The 16,684-nt window shown below is 29.0% G+C and overlaps 1 protein-coding gene and 1 long non-coding RNA gene across 6 annotated transcripts in view; both read left to right on the forward strand.

Moving 5' to 3' along the window:
* LOC122269938 (uncharacterized) overlaps window positions 1-16,684 on the forward strand; it is a 181,914-nt gene that overhangs the window by 17,077 nt on the left and 148,153 nt on the right. The window lies entirely within an intron of this gene.
* On the forward strand, window positions 12,369-15,308 carry LOC147807787 (uncharacterized). The gene is made up of 2 exons (XM_087165679.1): window positions 12,369-15,090; window positions 15,211-15,308. Exon 1 carries the CDS (start codon window positions 13,676-13,678, stop codon window positions 15,023-15,025), a length of 1,350 nt encoding a protein of 449 aa, XP_087021805.1. The 5' UTR covers window positions 12,369-13,675; the 3' UTR covers window positions 15,026-15,090; window positions 15,211-15,308.

The raw sequence follows: 16,684 nt of genomic DNA on the forward strand, positions 1-16,684 counted from the left end.
GGAACTTACTGAATTCTGCTGTAAAGTAATTCAACACTAAGTACGTTTTCCTTTCATCGTTATTTTTTCATCAGGAGAGTAAAACAGTATTAAATGAAAAGTATCTAGGAAACTGAGATACTATAAACTTACTTTTCTAATTGCAATACAGCTTTCCCTGAGTTTGGCTGCATTGTTGAAATTAATTCAGCACTTAGCGCGTTTTCTTTTCATTTTTTCAGGAAAATAATATAGTACTTAATGAAAAGTTTCTAGCAAACTGGGATACTTCGTTACTGGATAAGTTTATGGAATGCCAGTTTTATTATGCTATTTTTGTATGTAGTGCAGTTTTAATTTCTTTTTCAAATAGCAGTCAAAGCTATTTATTTTTATATCAAATGTAGCTAATAATAAGAAAGAGTTGAGATGCATTATGATTGGTTTTGATAAGTTCCTGTTGCCTCAATATCTTTCCACACAGAACTTTAAGTATTAATTTGGAAAACATAAATAAAAAAGTATGTGTTTTATCAATTAAAAATTGAGAGCCTCAAATTTTTCTCGAATTAAATGAAACCGTCCAAAAGGCATTACTATTCTTAAGGTCAGTAATATTATAGTTTTATTATTCTAACGATGGTTTTATTTTTTTGAGTTTAAAACTCTCTCGCTCTCTCTTCAATCTCTCTCTTGCTCTCTCTTTGTGTTAATAATTTTAAAAGATGGTCCTCAACATGCGTGCTCAAGATACTCAAATAAATATTGCCCTATGTAGCAAAATGTTAATTACAAATGCTTACTACGTACATTACAAATGCTTACTAACTGCGTCACAAATGCATCAGCAGAGGCATTTTCAAGGCAGGTTAATTAGTTGTCTGATGCAGCATTTAATGTAATTTAGCGAGAATTTTAATGTATTTTATTGAGAAATTTTATGTCTTAACCGAAGGATTAAAAATGCGAAAAATAATTCCGACCTATTTCATTTTCAATTTAAAAAATAAAAGCGGTGCAAAATTTATTTAATAACTAATACGAATCTCTATACATTTTTATACATAAAACATAATTTTATTACTGAAACAAACAAAAGATAAATTCATCCTCGAAATTATTTAGCAAATCAAAAGATCTTGATATCTGTAGATTCGTATTATTTTAAGGACAAAAATATTTAAGTTGTGGAATTTTTTTCGTATTTACTCATTTTAGGTAACTTTATTTCGGTGAATTTTTTTCGTATTTCCTGTTATTCATTAGAGATAAATATATTAACTAATAAGTAAAAAACTCTTCTGGTTAGGTACTGCTGATTACAAAAGGCTATTTTGTCTGCTGTTGGGTATGAACAATTTATAAGTGATAGAAACGTTTTTATATTTTCAATTTTTCCACTTTTTAAGGAATACTGGAATGCAAAGGATGTAAATGATTTGAAAATATATTTTGAAACGAGTCAGTTTCTACAGGATATTTAAAATATGATTGTAATGTAAAATTGTTTTGCAAATACTTCATAAATATATATTCTACATCTTTTTGGTTGTGGTAAAAGTAAAACACATCAGCTTACAAAGGTTTTTATAATTAAACGTGAGTTAAAGAACTAAATTTGCATGTTTTATTAAAATAATTATTGGCTTTGGAAAGGAATATATATATATAGCAAGAGTATTGATGATTATGAAACACTCGAACTCACAACGGACATGGATATCAAATAACTGAAATAACCAGCAACTTCGTCAGTTATTTTTATCAGCATCAAGAAGCGCTTGGTGCTGGACATCAAAAAATTTTCATAAAAGTTTTTGAATTGTTTTTTATTGTATTATGCAACGCTTGAACTTAGAAGAGCTGGACAGGGAATGATTATAATAAAAACTATGAATTGCATTTTTACATAATTATACAGCAATTGAACATGTTGGAACTGGACCTTGCACGATTGTATCGGAATCTTTAAAAAAATTTAGAAACACTTGAGTAAACAGAAGCAGGGCATTGAATTGCTGTAATAAAACTACGTCCTTTACAGTTTGTTGATCCATGACTAGTAAACATTAAATAACTTAAACTCACTAATGACCTGCTTTGTACTAAAATTTTAATACTTTATTGAACGCTGCATTTTTTTGCTGTATTCCACGAGAAAAAAACCACACAAGATAAAATCATATCATCATTTGAATTAAAAACATAAACAGTCTAAAAATTTGGCCCTAATGCAGTACACGATACTTATTGCCAAAACATTAGCTATGAAATTTAAAGTGCATATAAATCATTCTTTTGAGACAGTAAATCTATACTGAAGCATATGCAGTGTTTATTGATTAACAGTTATCTACACATTGCTTGTCAACTGAAAAGTTTATACAGCATAAGAACATGTACTGATTTTTCGTGATTTACGTTTGCTTTTGAAACAAACTTAACGATAACGATTACGTTTTAAAGAAATATATACAACTACAAAAGATATTTTCATGTCTGTTTCCACTTATTTATTTAAATTACAGCATTTGCAATATAATGTCAAACTTTTTTCATTGTTTATAATTTCGTTTATTTAGGGTGAATTTCGTATTTTCAATAACACTTTTGGAGTAAAATATTATGTTATTATACGTATACATTTTAATGTAAAATATTACATTGTAACTGTTACAGTAACATTTATTTAAGTAATGATGATCTAGTGATTTATCTGTAATTACAGTGTATCAAATTTTTGCTCCATTACATTCTCCAGTAAAAATGGATTTTACGGTAAAAAGTACATGTACTTTGATTGCTGGTACTCTCTACCGTAATTTAATTTGGAATGTGCTACAGTGTAGTGAGAATCTTTGTTTTGAAAGCAACATTATCATATTTTTATCCGCTTTTTTAATTTAAAAACTTTGTGTTATTAAACAAAAAGTTTAAAGCATTATATTTTTAATTAAGTAAACACAGTTCTATTTGGTGTTAACCATAGATAAAGTGACATAAGGAACAATGCCATGCATATATAACGAGAAAATTTTGTATCCATGAATATCAGCACTGAAAATTACAAGAAACTCTCACCAGTTCATTCCAGATAGTAAGTACAAACTACTTGGCTTGATTTTTCTTGAAATTTCTATGTAAACCCTCTATTTAGTGTGAACGCGATCTAATCAATTCAATGCAATCTAAATTTGAAGATCTAATCAATATTATCTGAAAATTCTGTTGACAGGATTTGGAGATTCGTATTAGAGAAAGGTTGCTATCCTTTGACTGGCTCCGTTGGGTCAACTTCGTTTGCAAGCGCTACCAATTGACTGATTAAAGGGTCTTATAAAGTTAGGAAATCGCTATATTGAAAGTGAGATATTTCTCGTTCGAGCAAAGTTCCTGTATGAAAAAATATTTTCTTATCATCCTTCCATTTTCATAACCGTAAGACGTAATATAGTTAATTCTAAAAATGTTTACATTTTTGTGCGAAATCGGTATTTTTTAGCCATGTATACAATGATTGCATACTGGGTTTTAACCGAATTCACAGATAGATAACATCATTAAATACCGACCACTAATGAATGGGCTAATTGCCCAACCATGAAGGTTACACAGTTCTCAAATTTTATGAGTTGTTCAATAAAATGCCATTTTTATAAAATTTATTAAAAATATATTTTTTCCAAAGAGTATTATATGTATCTACCAATAATGGTAGGTGTAGTTTGAAATATTTTTTTTCTGATTTGCACAAGACTTATTCTAATTTGATCAGAAATAAAATAGCTTAAATCATACATAGAATCTTGTTGGCTTAACTAAAGTGAACGGTTTACATCATTGAGTCATTAGCACTTATTTTGATTTTGGTAAACTTCAAAGTCTTATTTTATAAATGTCCTAACTGTAAAATTGATAAATTGAAGTTTCTAGGGAATATTTTATTAAATGACCCATTGATAACAATCTTTCTTATATGTGCCAAAGTTATCCTTTTTCATTTTTTTAAACATTATTTATGCTTGGAATCTATAATAATATCTAGTAATAATAATAATGTTATATATTAGCAAATTCTTTGCTAGTAAAAATATAGTTCAATCATCACAGAACTCTTTTTTTTTTTTTAAGTTTTATAACTTTTCCATCCTATAGAGTTCATAAATAATGCTCCATATCTCTCAATACAAAGTTATAATCTTCTATTATACTTTTAAATTTGCCAATAGATCTTCATGCACTTTTTTTTATTACACAAATTAAATTTGCTTTTCTTATTGTAGACATATTTTAGAAGAAAAATGCTATTTTAAAGCAGTAAACTTGATAACTTTTGCTTGGAGTTTCAAACGAAGCATAATTTGTCTTCATCAGTAAAATTTATTTCACTTTGAAATCTACTCAGACAATGAATCTTTTCTTAGCGTTTTTTAAACTATATTATACATTTTATAACCTAAGCACATCACTTAATTTAAATAAATGACTTTTAACAGCTTTTTTGACTTTCAGAAAAAAAAGCTGTTATGGATAATAATTTAAAGTAATATGTGATAGTGGTTTCTACTCTACTCCTCCGATTAGCGTTAAATTATCTCTATCTTTCGTGCAAAGCGTCAACAATATTTGACTGAAAGAAATTTTTTTACTGATTTTAGATTCGTTTATGTTGAGATTGTCTATGAAAATTAAACATACTATGTATTTTTACTGTTGTATACATTACACTAGGGAAAAATTGTTTCATTTATACAAGTACTTGATCTTATCAAATTCGGGTGTGGGAATCTCAAATTTTAACTTTGTTTTGCTCCCAAAGCTACAGATATTTTTAGATGATTTTTTAAAGCTTATTTTTTTCGATATTTACAAGTTTAAAACCGTGATATATACCAAGAGGTCACGTAAAAGATGCAACAAACTTCTTTGGGAGTTAGTAGGGCATATCATCAGGATTAAAATGAAATAGGAACTTACCCAAAACTGTCGTTGTACGCGGCTTAGGGTGCTTCACTTTTTATGACCTTGTTCAAAAGCACTCGAAAAACACTTCATAATGGGGAAACACTTCTGAGGACGTAAGACAACAATTCCAATCACGGGTTCCTATCTAATTTCAACCCTAATTATGTGCCTTCACTCATCTAAAATTGTGTTGCGACATTTGTGCGACCCCCTGTTAAGCATAAAGTTTTTATACTTGTACACTTCGACAAAAAGTAAACTAAAAATTTTATTAAGAAAAGATGAGAGGGAAAATGATTGCAGATTGGAAATCTGCGAAGCGAAAATGTCAAAGTAACGTTAAAAAATAGCATGCAACAGAAGAAAAAAAATGCCCCAGTGTTATTTTACTTATGGAGGAATTTCTAACATTAAGTGTATATATAGTGACTAAGACTAGATCTTTGATTTGCCCGAAACATTCCAATTCAATATTTTAGAATCTCAAAATATGAATAAAGGATATATATTTTATATCTATTCAGTTTTGGTAATAAAAGATGTTCTAATAAGCGTATCATTAATAATATTATATAAATAAATTCCGTCGATTTATTGAAGTACATTATTGACTTGGAACTAATTTATCACAGACTTCATCACAAATCATAATACTTTAATTTGAACCACATTTTCTCCAATATTAATTTTTATTGAGTATTAATTTAGTTGTCAGTATAAATTTTTTTGCCATTACTGATGTTTCCGTTATCTTTGAGCAAAAGTATCAAGTTCTCTTTTTGACTTACTTTAAAAAATTAAAGTTTTATGGTTTAATTTAGTACACAATTAGGGTTTCAGAAATATTTAAGCAATAGTGGAGGTCAATAAAATGAGTATTATTAAATAAAACGAAATTATTTAGAACCAGTATCTTAAAACAGAGAAAACAGTTTTAAATGTTTTTAAATTAGGTTTAGTCGTTTGCGTCGAACTAGAGCTACACTCATGAGCTATTGGCGACCGTCTAGGATTAAACTTCAATAATCATCCGAGGACAATAGTGAAACATGCCTGTTCTAAGCTATCGATTCTTAGATTGGAGAGCAATGCATGTCAGTAATGGCTTAGCCTCAACAAGTCAACCATGTGTAGCCTTGGTAACATCAGAAATTTAGATCAGAAGATATCTCGGTATCACGAACTGCCACCACATGTCAGATCAGACACACGGATTGATCAAACAAACCTAATTCCAAGGCAGAGTTTGGTAGATACTAAATTTATAAAATTGACAGCAAGTTGCAAATTATAGTAATAGTTATAATTTGGTAGAAAAAAGGCAATTTTTTGTTTACTGATTTATTGTTTCACCGAAGGATTACACAGCATAGTAGTTCAATTTGCTTCGTTTTGAATTAGAAATTCGAGTTTTAATGTTTAAGGAACAAATAATAATGGAACAAATTAAAGAGCAAATGAATTAGAGAAATTCAGCAACTCTTATATAGTTTTTCTTTTTGATTTTTTTTTTTTGCTGTATGAAGTGTTTATCAAAAGTCGCTACCAAAAGTCACTTTTCCATAAATATTTTGTAAACATTATAAGTTAGCCTAAAAATATTTGATTTATCCAATATTTAAAATGAATTAAAATTATAAGATAAAAATGCATGGAGATAATTTTCGTTATTCTGTATCATACACTGAGAAAAAATTTATGGTTATGACTAACAGAATATAATAAAATCTTCCATGTTTCTGGCTCTAAGGGAATACCGAAAACCTCGGTAATATAACCGAAGTTTGGTAATTACTTCGGAAAAATTAACAGCAAAATAACTTTTCATAATATGAGTTAAAATTTGGAAATGAAAAAAATTTGGCAATTTCATCACGGTACAGCTTGACATAAAACAATTTGTTTGACTAATTTTAGGAGAACTTTTTCTCTGTGTAGGAGCTAGACTTCTGAGAGTAGAACCAGCGAGTAGCAACTATTTTCAGGCATGTGGATAAGTAATGACAAGACATTAATTTCATAGGAGCTGCAGGAGCTTCATTGTTGGAGCTACAGAGTTTTGTATCGAGAGCTTTAGTAGTCATTAGGAGCTGGGGACATCCCTATGGGTGTTAAACCATCATCCTATAATTTTGATCTGGTACCCAGCTACTTCCCACTTGCCCCGACAAGCTAACTCTATTCCCAGGTGACGGCTATGATACTTGACTCCAAAAAATCGTTAAGGTATTTCAAAGGCTCTTATGTTATATCTTAGCAGAAATAGAGCAACCTTATTTTATTGTATTTTCTGCAAAAAATCTTTGCAGTAAATTATGTTTTATTTGTTTTTATGAAATGTGGATGACTTATTTTTCGAATGATCGTCGTGAACTAGTAAACTTGAATATTTTTGTTTCGGAAAATTTTATATTTCTATCACGAGCAATAATAAGAAAAAAATATAGTTTATGTAGTAATATAGTAAAAAATATAGTTTTCATAAGTAAAAAATATAGTTTATTAGAATTTCGCTTCTAATTTATTTAAAGATTGTCTGAAAAGTTTCTCTTTGCATTTAGCGGAATAATAAAAAAAAAATAATTGCATACTAACAAATATATATATATATATATATATCCAAGTATTATGATACGGCTAAAAGTTTTGCCTAATATTCTGCAACATCAGATTTGTTATGTCTTAAACTTTATGCTTCGATAGATGAACGGAAAAAATATTCATTAGAAAAAATATACATTACATTAAAATAAAACACTGTGAAAACGGATGCAAAAATGTTCTTCCTTTCTTAAGAATCCGAAATGTTTTTCAAAATAACTAAGAAGTAACAGTCTTCGCCAAGTTTCTTCAATAATATTAGACTTAATGCAGCATACTATGTAACTCAATCCTTTAGGAACAGTGATTCGAACAGGTCATAATAGAGAAGCAACCTCAGCCGGGCGGGCAGTTTTAACCCTGATGATATATCCTAATTCCCCTAGACACAACATTTACTTGCTTATTGTTTGTCACAAAATGCCCCCGCCCCCGTTAAATATAACGTTTTTAAGCTGTGTGTATTTCGACAAGAAGGGACTAAGAATGTCATTTAAGAAAATTATAGTTGGAGAGAGAAATCGATTGCAGATTTGAAATTACTGGTGTGAAAATATCCTAAATACTCTCATGTACACGAAGAAAAATGTTACTCAGTGTTATCATAAATTATTTGCAACTCATAGTTCGTATTCCAATTCAAACATTTTATTACGGAACATTTTATGCATTGCATAAAAAATAGATAATGAGATAGTTTATGATTTGAAAAAGAACAATGAACTTTCTAACGAGTATTCAATTTGTTTCAACTGTTAACCTATTACCTATATTACCTATTTAAGTATAGATTTCCTATTTAAGTATGGTTTCTTATATTTCAAAAATAAAGAATTAACTCTGAAATAGCAGCTCAGAAAAGGGAAGCGTTAATTGTCTAAGCGCGCAGTGGTATAAATGACGGGAAGTTATGCCATCCATCTTAAACTATGGTATTTATATAGGGAATTCCCTTTGGCGTTGTAAATTTGTTTTAGCACACAGACAAAGTTCATAAATCATTCGCATTTCTGTCTAAGAGAAGCGAAGAAACCATTGTTCAACAATTAGAATAGTATTCTTCAGAAGCTTAAGATTGTCAAGAGGAAGACAAAAGTTTTCTTGTTGAATGTTATGACAGAAGACAAAGTTGTCGGCGAACAAACTGATAAATTGCTAACTAAGTCTTTAACAATTAGACCATGAAACACGGTGCTAGATCTTTTAGAAAAGAAGGTTATAAGAAATGGCAAAATTGGAAAAAAATATCTTATTTTTTAAAAGGGGCATGGTTGTTTTTGGGTGAAATTCATCTTATTCTGAAAGGTTAAGTAAAAGATAACGTTAAATTTCATTTAGAAACGAAACCTTTTAAGAGAATACATAATTAGCAAGTCATGAAACGTAATAAATAAGTAAAATAATAAAAATGCTTTCTGAAGATTTTGATTTTAAAGGAAATAGCATAGTATAAAATTAATGTTAAGACTACACGATAAACAAATAAAAAATTAAAAAAAATCTTAATTTTCGTTGTTGTTAATTTACGTCGCACTAGAGCTGCACAATGGGCTATTGGCGATGGTCTGGGAAACATCTCGGAGGTTGATCCGAAGACATGCCATCACAATTTTGATCCTCTGCGGAGGGGATGGCACCCCCACTTCGGTAGCCCGACGACCTGCGCGCGAAGTCGAGCACTTTACGGTAGCACAGTTCAACGAGGACCAATACCGCACACCCTCGGTCCCTACGCATAATGATCCAAGTGGTCACCCACCTGCACACTGACCGCAGCCAGTGATGCTTGACTTCGGTGATCTGCTGATCGGGTCTTAACGATCAGTCCACTGCGGGACCTTAATTTTTAGAAAGAGTAGAGTAAATATTTTTTTGGAAACATAAAAGGAGTCTAATAATTCGATAACCAATTACTGATTTTGAAAAGAGAATCACCGTCCTCTTGACGACAAAATTCAAAAAATTTTTAAGTGTATATTAGAATACGAAGAAAAGTCTAAGGTAAAAATACATTATGAGTAAGTTAATTACAAGATATTTTTAAAATAAATCATTTTCATGGTAATATTCAAAACGTATGGAAAATTACGGATTAATCAAAAAAGAAAAGAAGAAAAAAAATATATTATCACTTTATCAGCTCATAAGAAAAAATTTTGTCTTTTTTCCGAATTCTTTTAATTTTTTTTTAAATAATTTTCTTTATCTCTTTTTTCATTATTCTGTTTTTTCCCCATGATTTCTCTACATTATGAACTTATTTTATGAGTTCTATATACTTGCAGCTCATACGCAATAAATAAAACTCATTGATTTTCTTAATTTTAAAGTTTCTTTGTTCTCTCTGTTTATATATATATATATATATATATACAGGGTGATTCTAAGAAGATGGGAAAAATTTTAGGAAGTGATAGTACACACCCAGACAAACAATTTTTATCAAAGAATGCATGGTCGAAAGCAAAACCCAAAACCGCTAGAGGGCGTCAAAGTTTATGTTCCTATATGAGGCATAAACACACAAAGAACGATGAAGTTAAGTTATAAAAGCAAATTTAATGGCATGTGATTACAATAAGTGTTCAAAACAGTGGCCGGTAGCGGCTATGCTGGTACAACGGCGAAGAAAAGATAGGAGTCAGAATTTTAATAGCGGTAACACCCAAAATTTGATATCGTAATTCTTACATCTTTCGTTGTTATTTAAAATGTATATATTATACAAAACAATAGAGCCCAAAACGATTTTTTTATTTAATTTATTTTACAAGATATTAACAATTAAATTTTAAAGCTCTTTTTAATTAAAAAATAAATATCTAAGGATAGAATGAATGGATTTTAAAAACTTTATATCATTTTACGCGGAAATGATTTAAGTTTTTGATAAAATAATTATAATACAACAAATGTTTAAAAAATTTAATTTTTATTGCAAAATTAAGCTGTAAAATGAAAAACAAAAATGTTGTTAATGTCGTACAAAGTTCAAACAAAACCCTTTTTAAAGTAAATTTTATTCTGAACAAAATGGCTTTTCAAAAAAAAAAATGGATCGCAATTCCATAAAAAGTCAAAGCTATTTTTGCGAAACGCTGCACCGCGGCGCGCTCTGCCACTCCACTCCGCTGATCGCCCAATTGCGCTGTATCAGTTAATTTAGAGGGAATTTAAAAACCTCAACTAAAGTTTCACAAAATAACAAGCATTATATTAAATAATAAACACATAATTTACAATTTTAGGTGAATAATCTTATGAATAATTAGTTATTTATAATTTATTTACATAATTTTTTGAGTTCAAACTTGGAACTAGAAGAATATATTTTACATTTGAGAGTTTCAAAATTTTCAATATTCTTAAAACAAAAGCTTGGATCTTTCGTCAAAATCACACTCTTCATCAGAACAATTCGATGCCACATTTTCGTTATTTTCTAAAATTAACAAAACATTTTAATTATTAGAATTATCAAATTTGAAATTAATATTTTAAATTATTTACAAATTTACGAATAGAATTACTTTTTTCATTAATAACTATTACGGGTATATTTTTCTGAAAAATTGTCCGACGACAAGAATCACATATGAATTGATTTATTAAATTTGAAAATACCGAACTCCAATTTTTTGTCAGAAGCTTAACATTTTTGTAGATCCTTCTATGATTTAATTTGTTCAGCGGGTTGCAGCAATAGTTCACCATTTCTTGATTTTATCTGTAAGTTTATTATTAAATTTCGTGATAAATATACAAATCAAATTCTTAGAATTAATGTATTTCTTAGAAATGTAATTTTATGTTTAAAAAAAACAATACGTATTAATGAAGTTGATATTACTAAGTTAAATAACAATTGAAACTTACCTTATTTGATAATTATTATCCCGTAGATCAGCATTCCGAATTACCTTAACAAACGCTCGTTACAATTCGAGTATAAACATGAAAAAACTCGCAGCGCATGAGGTAATCAGCGCTGACAACAGAGCGAGCAGCGGTGCAGCTCTTCGCGAAAAAAGCTATAACTTTTTATGGAATTGCGATCCATTTTTTTTTCTTCAGAATAAAATTTACTATAAAATGGGCTTTGTTTGGACTTTGTACGACATTAACAACATTTTTGTTTTTCATTTTACAACTTAATTTTACAATAAAAATTAAATTTTTTAAACATTTGTTTTATTATAATCATTTTATCAAAAACTTCAATTCTTTCCACGTAAAATGAGGTACATTTTTTTAAAATCCATTCATTCTATCCTTAGATACTTATTTTTTAGTTAAAAAGAGCTTTAAAATTTAATTGTTAATATCTTGTAAAATAAACTAAATAAATAGAAATTGTTTTGGGCTATTGTTTTGTATAATATATACTTTTTAAAAAACAACAAGAATTGTAAAAATTATGATATCAAATTTTGAGTGTTACCGCTACTAAAATTTGGACTCTTAAGGCGAACTTTCCCTGCAGCGGCCGAAAGCTTGGCGACAAATAACGTAGCGCAGTAACTCGCAATAGGAATGGAGCTTTCTCGTTTGCATGAAAAAACTTTCCAAATGCGCCAGCACCTTTGCGCTTTGTTTTCGACCATGCATTCTTTGATAAAAATTGTTTGTCTGGGTATGTACTATCACTTCCTAAAATTTTTCTCTTCTTTTTAGAATAACCCTGTATATATATATATATATATATATATATATATATATATATATATATATATATATATATATATATATATATATATATATATATATATATATATATATATATATATATATATATATATATATATATATATATATATATATATATATATATATATATATGTAATACAAAAATTAAATACTTTTGTATTAATAAAAGCATTAAAACTTCATTCCTTTTCATTAAATATCTTTAGTAAAGGATAAGGGTAGAAATTCTATTTTGGGACTTCAAGGCTAAAAACATGCCAATGAATAATAATTAGATTAATACTTCAAAAGAGAAGTTATTTTAAGATCTTTCACTTCCATATAAGGAAAGATTAAACGATTTGCTTTGAGTAATAAATAAATTTGATGAGGCGTAAGAATACAGAAAAAACCATATGGCTGGACTTTTTACTCTTTTTAATCATCCTATAAAATGCAGACCGCAAGATTTTGCGTGGCTTTTTGTTGTTTGTTTTGCTGAAATAAAATCCGTCAGCTTAGACGGGATATCTGTTCCCCCTCTCCCGCTTTGGAGAGGGGTTAAACTGCTATTTCACCATCGCAACTTAATAAAAGAAGATTATGCACAACTGGACTCTTCAATCATGTTGTTCTCAATACTAATTTACTAAAAAATCATTAGAAGCCTCGCAGGATGTTTGCTTTGTGCAGGAAACCCCTTAAAAGAAAATTTTTGTGCAATGCTATTGCGAACTATACCTAAACTGAATGCTACTTCGTCAAAAATCTTGGATGAGTTTTTCACCCCCTTGTCAAAGCTTCATTGGATCGGAAGAAATCGCCTAACGCCGTCTGAAGGATTCCTCACCCACCCGGGAGAAAAATTGCTTCATCGGTGATTCTACGGTACCTATTGGAGACAGACCGTTCGCTTTTGCTGAATGACAGCCATGAAAACGTTTGTGTTTACAATGCCTGTTAGTGCCCTCAGAAACAATGAAGTGTGCGATTAGTGTTTTAAAAAGTCCTAATCAAGTGTGCGAAAGTCCTAATCAAGATGTTGTGAGAAAAAAAAAATAAAAAAAAAAAAAAAAAGAAGAAAAGAAAAATGTGCGCGTTTGTTATATGTGCGCGTTTTTTATTCGAAAAATTAGAGGAGCTTTTGCTCCTATGGAAAATTCCTTTATAGGAAAAAGATTTTTTTTTTTCCTCCTTCGAAGTGTGATAAAAGTGCTTATTTTTTTTTTAAGTAACAAAAATGAATCCAGTGAACATCAGTATATTTTTTTTTTCCCTCGATAATGAATAAGTTTTACTTCATATTTTAGTAATCTAATTTTTTTATTTTATTACGAATCTTTGGAAGAGTGAAGTATGAAGTGCATTCTTGTGTTTATATTGTTTTTTTTTATTTTTATGATATAGTTTTTTTATGATATAGTGCATTTATACTGCTTTTAAAATGTTTTTAAAAGAAATAGATGTGGTTCAAACGTCAATTAAAGTAACGAAGGCAAACAAAATTAAGTTATTATTTAAACTTTTGTTTCCAAATGATTTGTCTAGATTAAACCGTAACAAAATTCTTAATTTTTCAGAATTTTCTTTTGAAGCTATCACTAATGAATTTGCAACCAAACTGAAAGAAATTTGTGACACTTTTAATTTTTCGGATTTAATCAAAATTTCAGACATTCTAAATATTTCCAGTGAAGGAAATAAGGAGGAAATTGCCAAGCATATTTTAAATTGTTTATGTGATTTTAATCACTTAAAAAATTCGATCGTAATTGAAAACCCCTCCGAAGATGAGGAGGAAACTATTCAGTTTGAGAGTAAACACACTCAAACTGATTTTGAACCACATTTACCAACTAAAACTTGTGTAAATCAATTTACACAAGTTAATTTAAATTCTATATGTACAAAAATTAGTGTTGATGAAGATATGGTGTCCGATAGTCAAAATTCTAGTAATAATATAAATAGGGAAAATGAAACAAAATTAATAGTTAGTTTTTCAGATATTGAAGCAGTTACCCCTATGTTTAATGGAAATCGCTATGATAACATAAATTCTTGGTTTGAAAATTTTGAAACTCATGCTAATTTATTTAAATTGTCTGATATGCAAAAATTTTTATTTGCAAAAAGATGCATGAAAGGTAACGCATTGACTTTAATTAGAAGTGAAACTCAGTTAAATTCGTATGAAAAATTAAAAAATCTTTTGCTTGAAGAATTTGGACTTAGTTGCAATAGTGCAGAAGTACATGCAATGTTGCAAAAAAGAAAACAAAGGTATAATGAAACTCTTCAAGAATATTTCCTAAAAATGAGAGAAATAGCTACTCAAAGTGATATTGATGACTTAGCTCTAATCACTTATATAATTCAAGGAATACCAGACCAAACAAATAATAAAACAATTCTTTATGGAGCCAGTAATCTTTTTGAATTTAAACAAAAACTTAAACTTTATGAAAAAATTAAAAGTGACTTAGAAAAATATAAATTTCAAGCTAATAAGGGACCATATGTTAGGAAGTTAGAAAACCCGAAATATGACATTAAGTGCTTTAAGTGTAATGCACCAGGACATAAAGCCCCGGCTTGTCCTAAAAATAAAAATGTAACCCCGAATGTGACAAAACCCAAAATACATCATACTACACAGGAGAACCCATTGAATCAATGTAAATATTGCTCAAAGAAAGGACTTTTGAATCAATTTCACATGGGCTCCACGTGTGTAAACAACCCTAGTAATGTGGTTGATGTGAACGTTCAAAATATGACAAGTAATCAATAGCAATTACTAATATCCGGATATATAGTTGAAAACGAGTACGTAAGTGGATATATAGTAGAAAATAGGTACCTAAATGGATATATAGTTGAAAATGAGTACGAAAATGGATATATAGTTGAAAATGAGTACGAAAATGGATATATAGTTGAAAATGAGTACGAAAATGGATATATAGTAGAAAATAGGTACCTAAATAGATATAAAGTGGAAAATGGATATAAAGTGAAAAATGAATACGTAAAGGGACGTCCAAAACAAAATAAAAATGAAAAAGTAAAAGAGATATTATTGAATGTTGATACCGGGTCAACATTAAATGTAATACCAAAAGATTTGGTGTTAAAATTGAATATTCCTATTAAAAAATGTGAGGAATTAAAGGTTACCCAAACGAAAGGACAACTAACACTTAACAAAATTTGTGAGTTTCCCCTTAAATTAGGCAAAATTGTTAAGTCAGTTAAGTTTTTTGTAATTGATACTGATTTACCATATGCTTTACTTGGGTTGCAGGCTTGCAAAGAGTTTTGTTTGTTTATTGATTGTGTCGGGCCAGTTGTTACTCAATTTGGTAAGAGATTGATCACCTCTGCTAATTCTAACAATGACAACTTATCTTTGCACATTAGACAGCAAAATTCTCAAAATGTTAAGGGTAAAAATGTTGGAAAAATAAAAGTTGAAGATGTTTCAGTAAAAGTAAACATTGAAAAAAATAATGTAAAGGGTAACAAAAATAAAAGGAAAAGGACAAATAGGAAAAAGAAAAAATGTCCAAAAATTTCAAATGGTTCGACGATAGATCTAGGTAATGGGTGCACACATTATCAGGTTAATATCGACGAAAAAATAAAAAATGATAGCAAAATAGAAAATGTGGACTTAAAAGAAATTTTAAAAAGTTATGATGATATTTTTGCGAAACACAAACACGACGTAGGAGAAATTCGAATGGAACCGCAAAGAGTCAGGTTAACCTCAGATTTACCTATATCTCTAAGGCCGTACAAAACATCCCCAAAGCAACAACAAGAAATTGATTTACAAATAGAGGAATTGTTAAAAAATAACATTATAAAAGAAAGTTCATCCCCTTATGCTGCCCCAGTAACTTTAGTTTTTAAAAAAGATGAAAATAAAAAGAGTCGTTTATGTATCGACTATAGAAAACTAAATCAAATTACAAAAACAGATTCTGAACCTCTACCTTTAATACAAACTTTAATAGAAAAATTGTCTAATAGTAGTTATTATTCTAAAATAGATTTATCACAGGGATATCATCATGTTCGTATTCATCCTGATGACACTGAGAAATTAGCATTCGCTACTCACAATGGTCTATTTGAATACTTAAGATTACCTTTTGGCTGGAAGAATGCCCCAAGCATTTTTCAACGTACAGTTCGTAGAATTTTAAATAAACATAAAATTAAATTTGCTACAAACTACTTTGATGATATCATTATATTTTCTAATTCTTATGATGAACATTTAACCCATCTTAAAAAGATTTTTGATATTTGTAAACAGGAAAACTTAAAATTAAAACTTTCAAAATGTTCATTTTTGCAAAAACAAATAGAATTTTTAGGATATGAAATTAAAAATGGAATTGTATCACCCGATAACCATAATATCGAAGTGATTAAAAAATTA

Source organism: Parasteatoda tepidariorum, chromosome 6, assembly GCF_982258835.1.
Source record: "Parasteatoda tepidariorum strain Cologne lab strain chromosome 6, Ptep-v5.0, whole genome shotgun sequence".
NCBI classification, from domain to species: domain Eukaryota; kingdom Metazoa; phylum Arthropoda; class Arachnida; order Araneae; family Theridiidae; genus Parasteatoda; species Parasteatoda tepidariorum.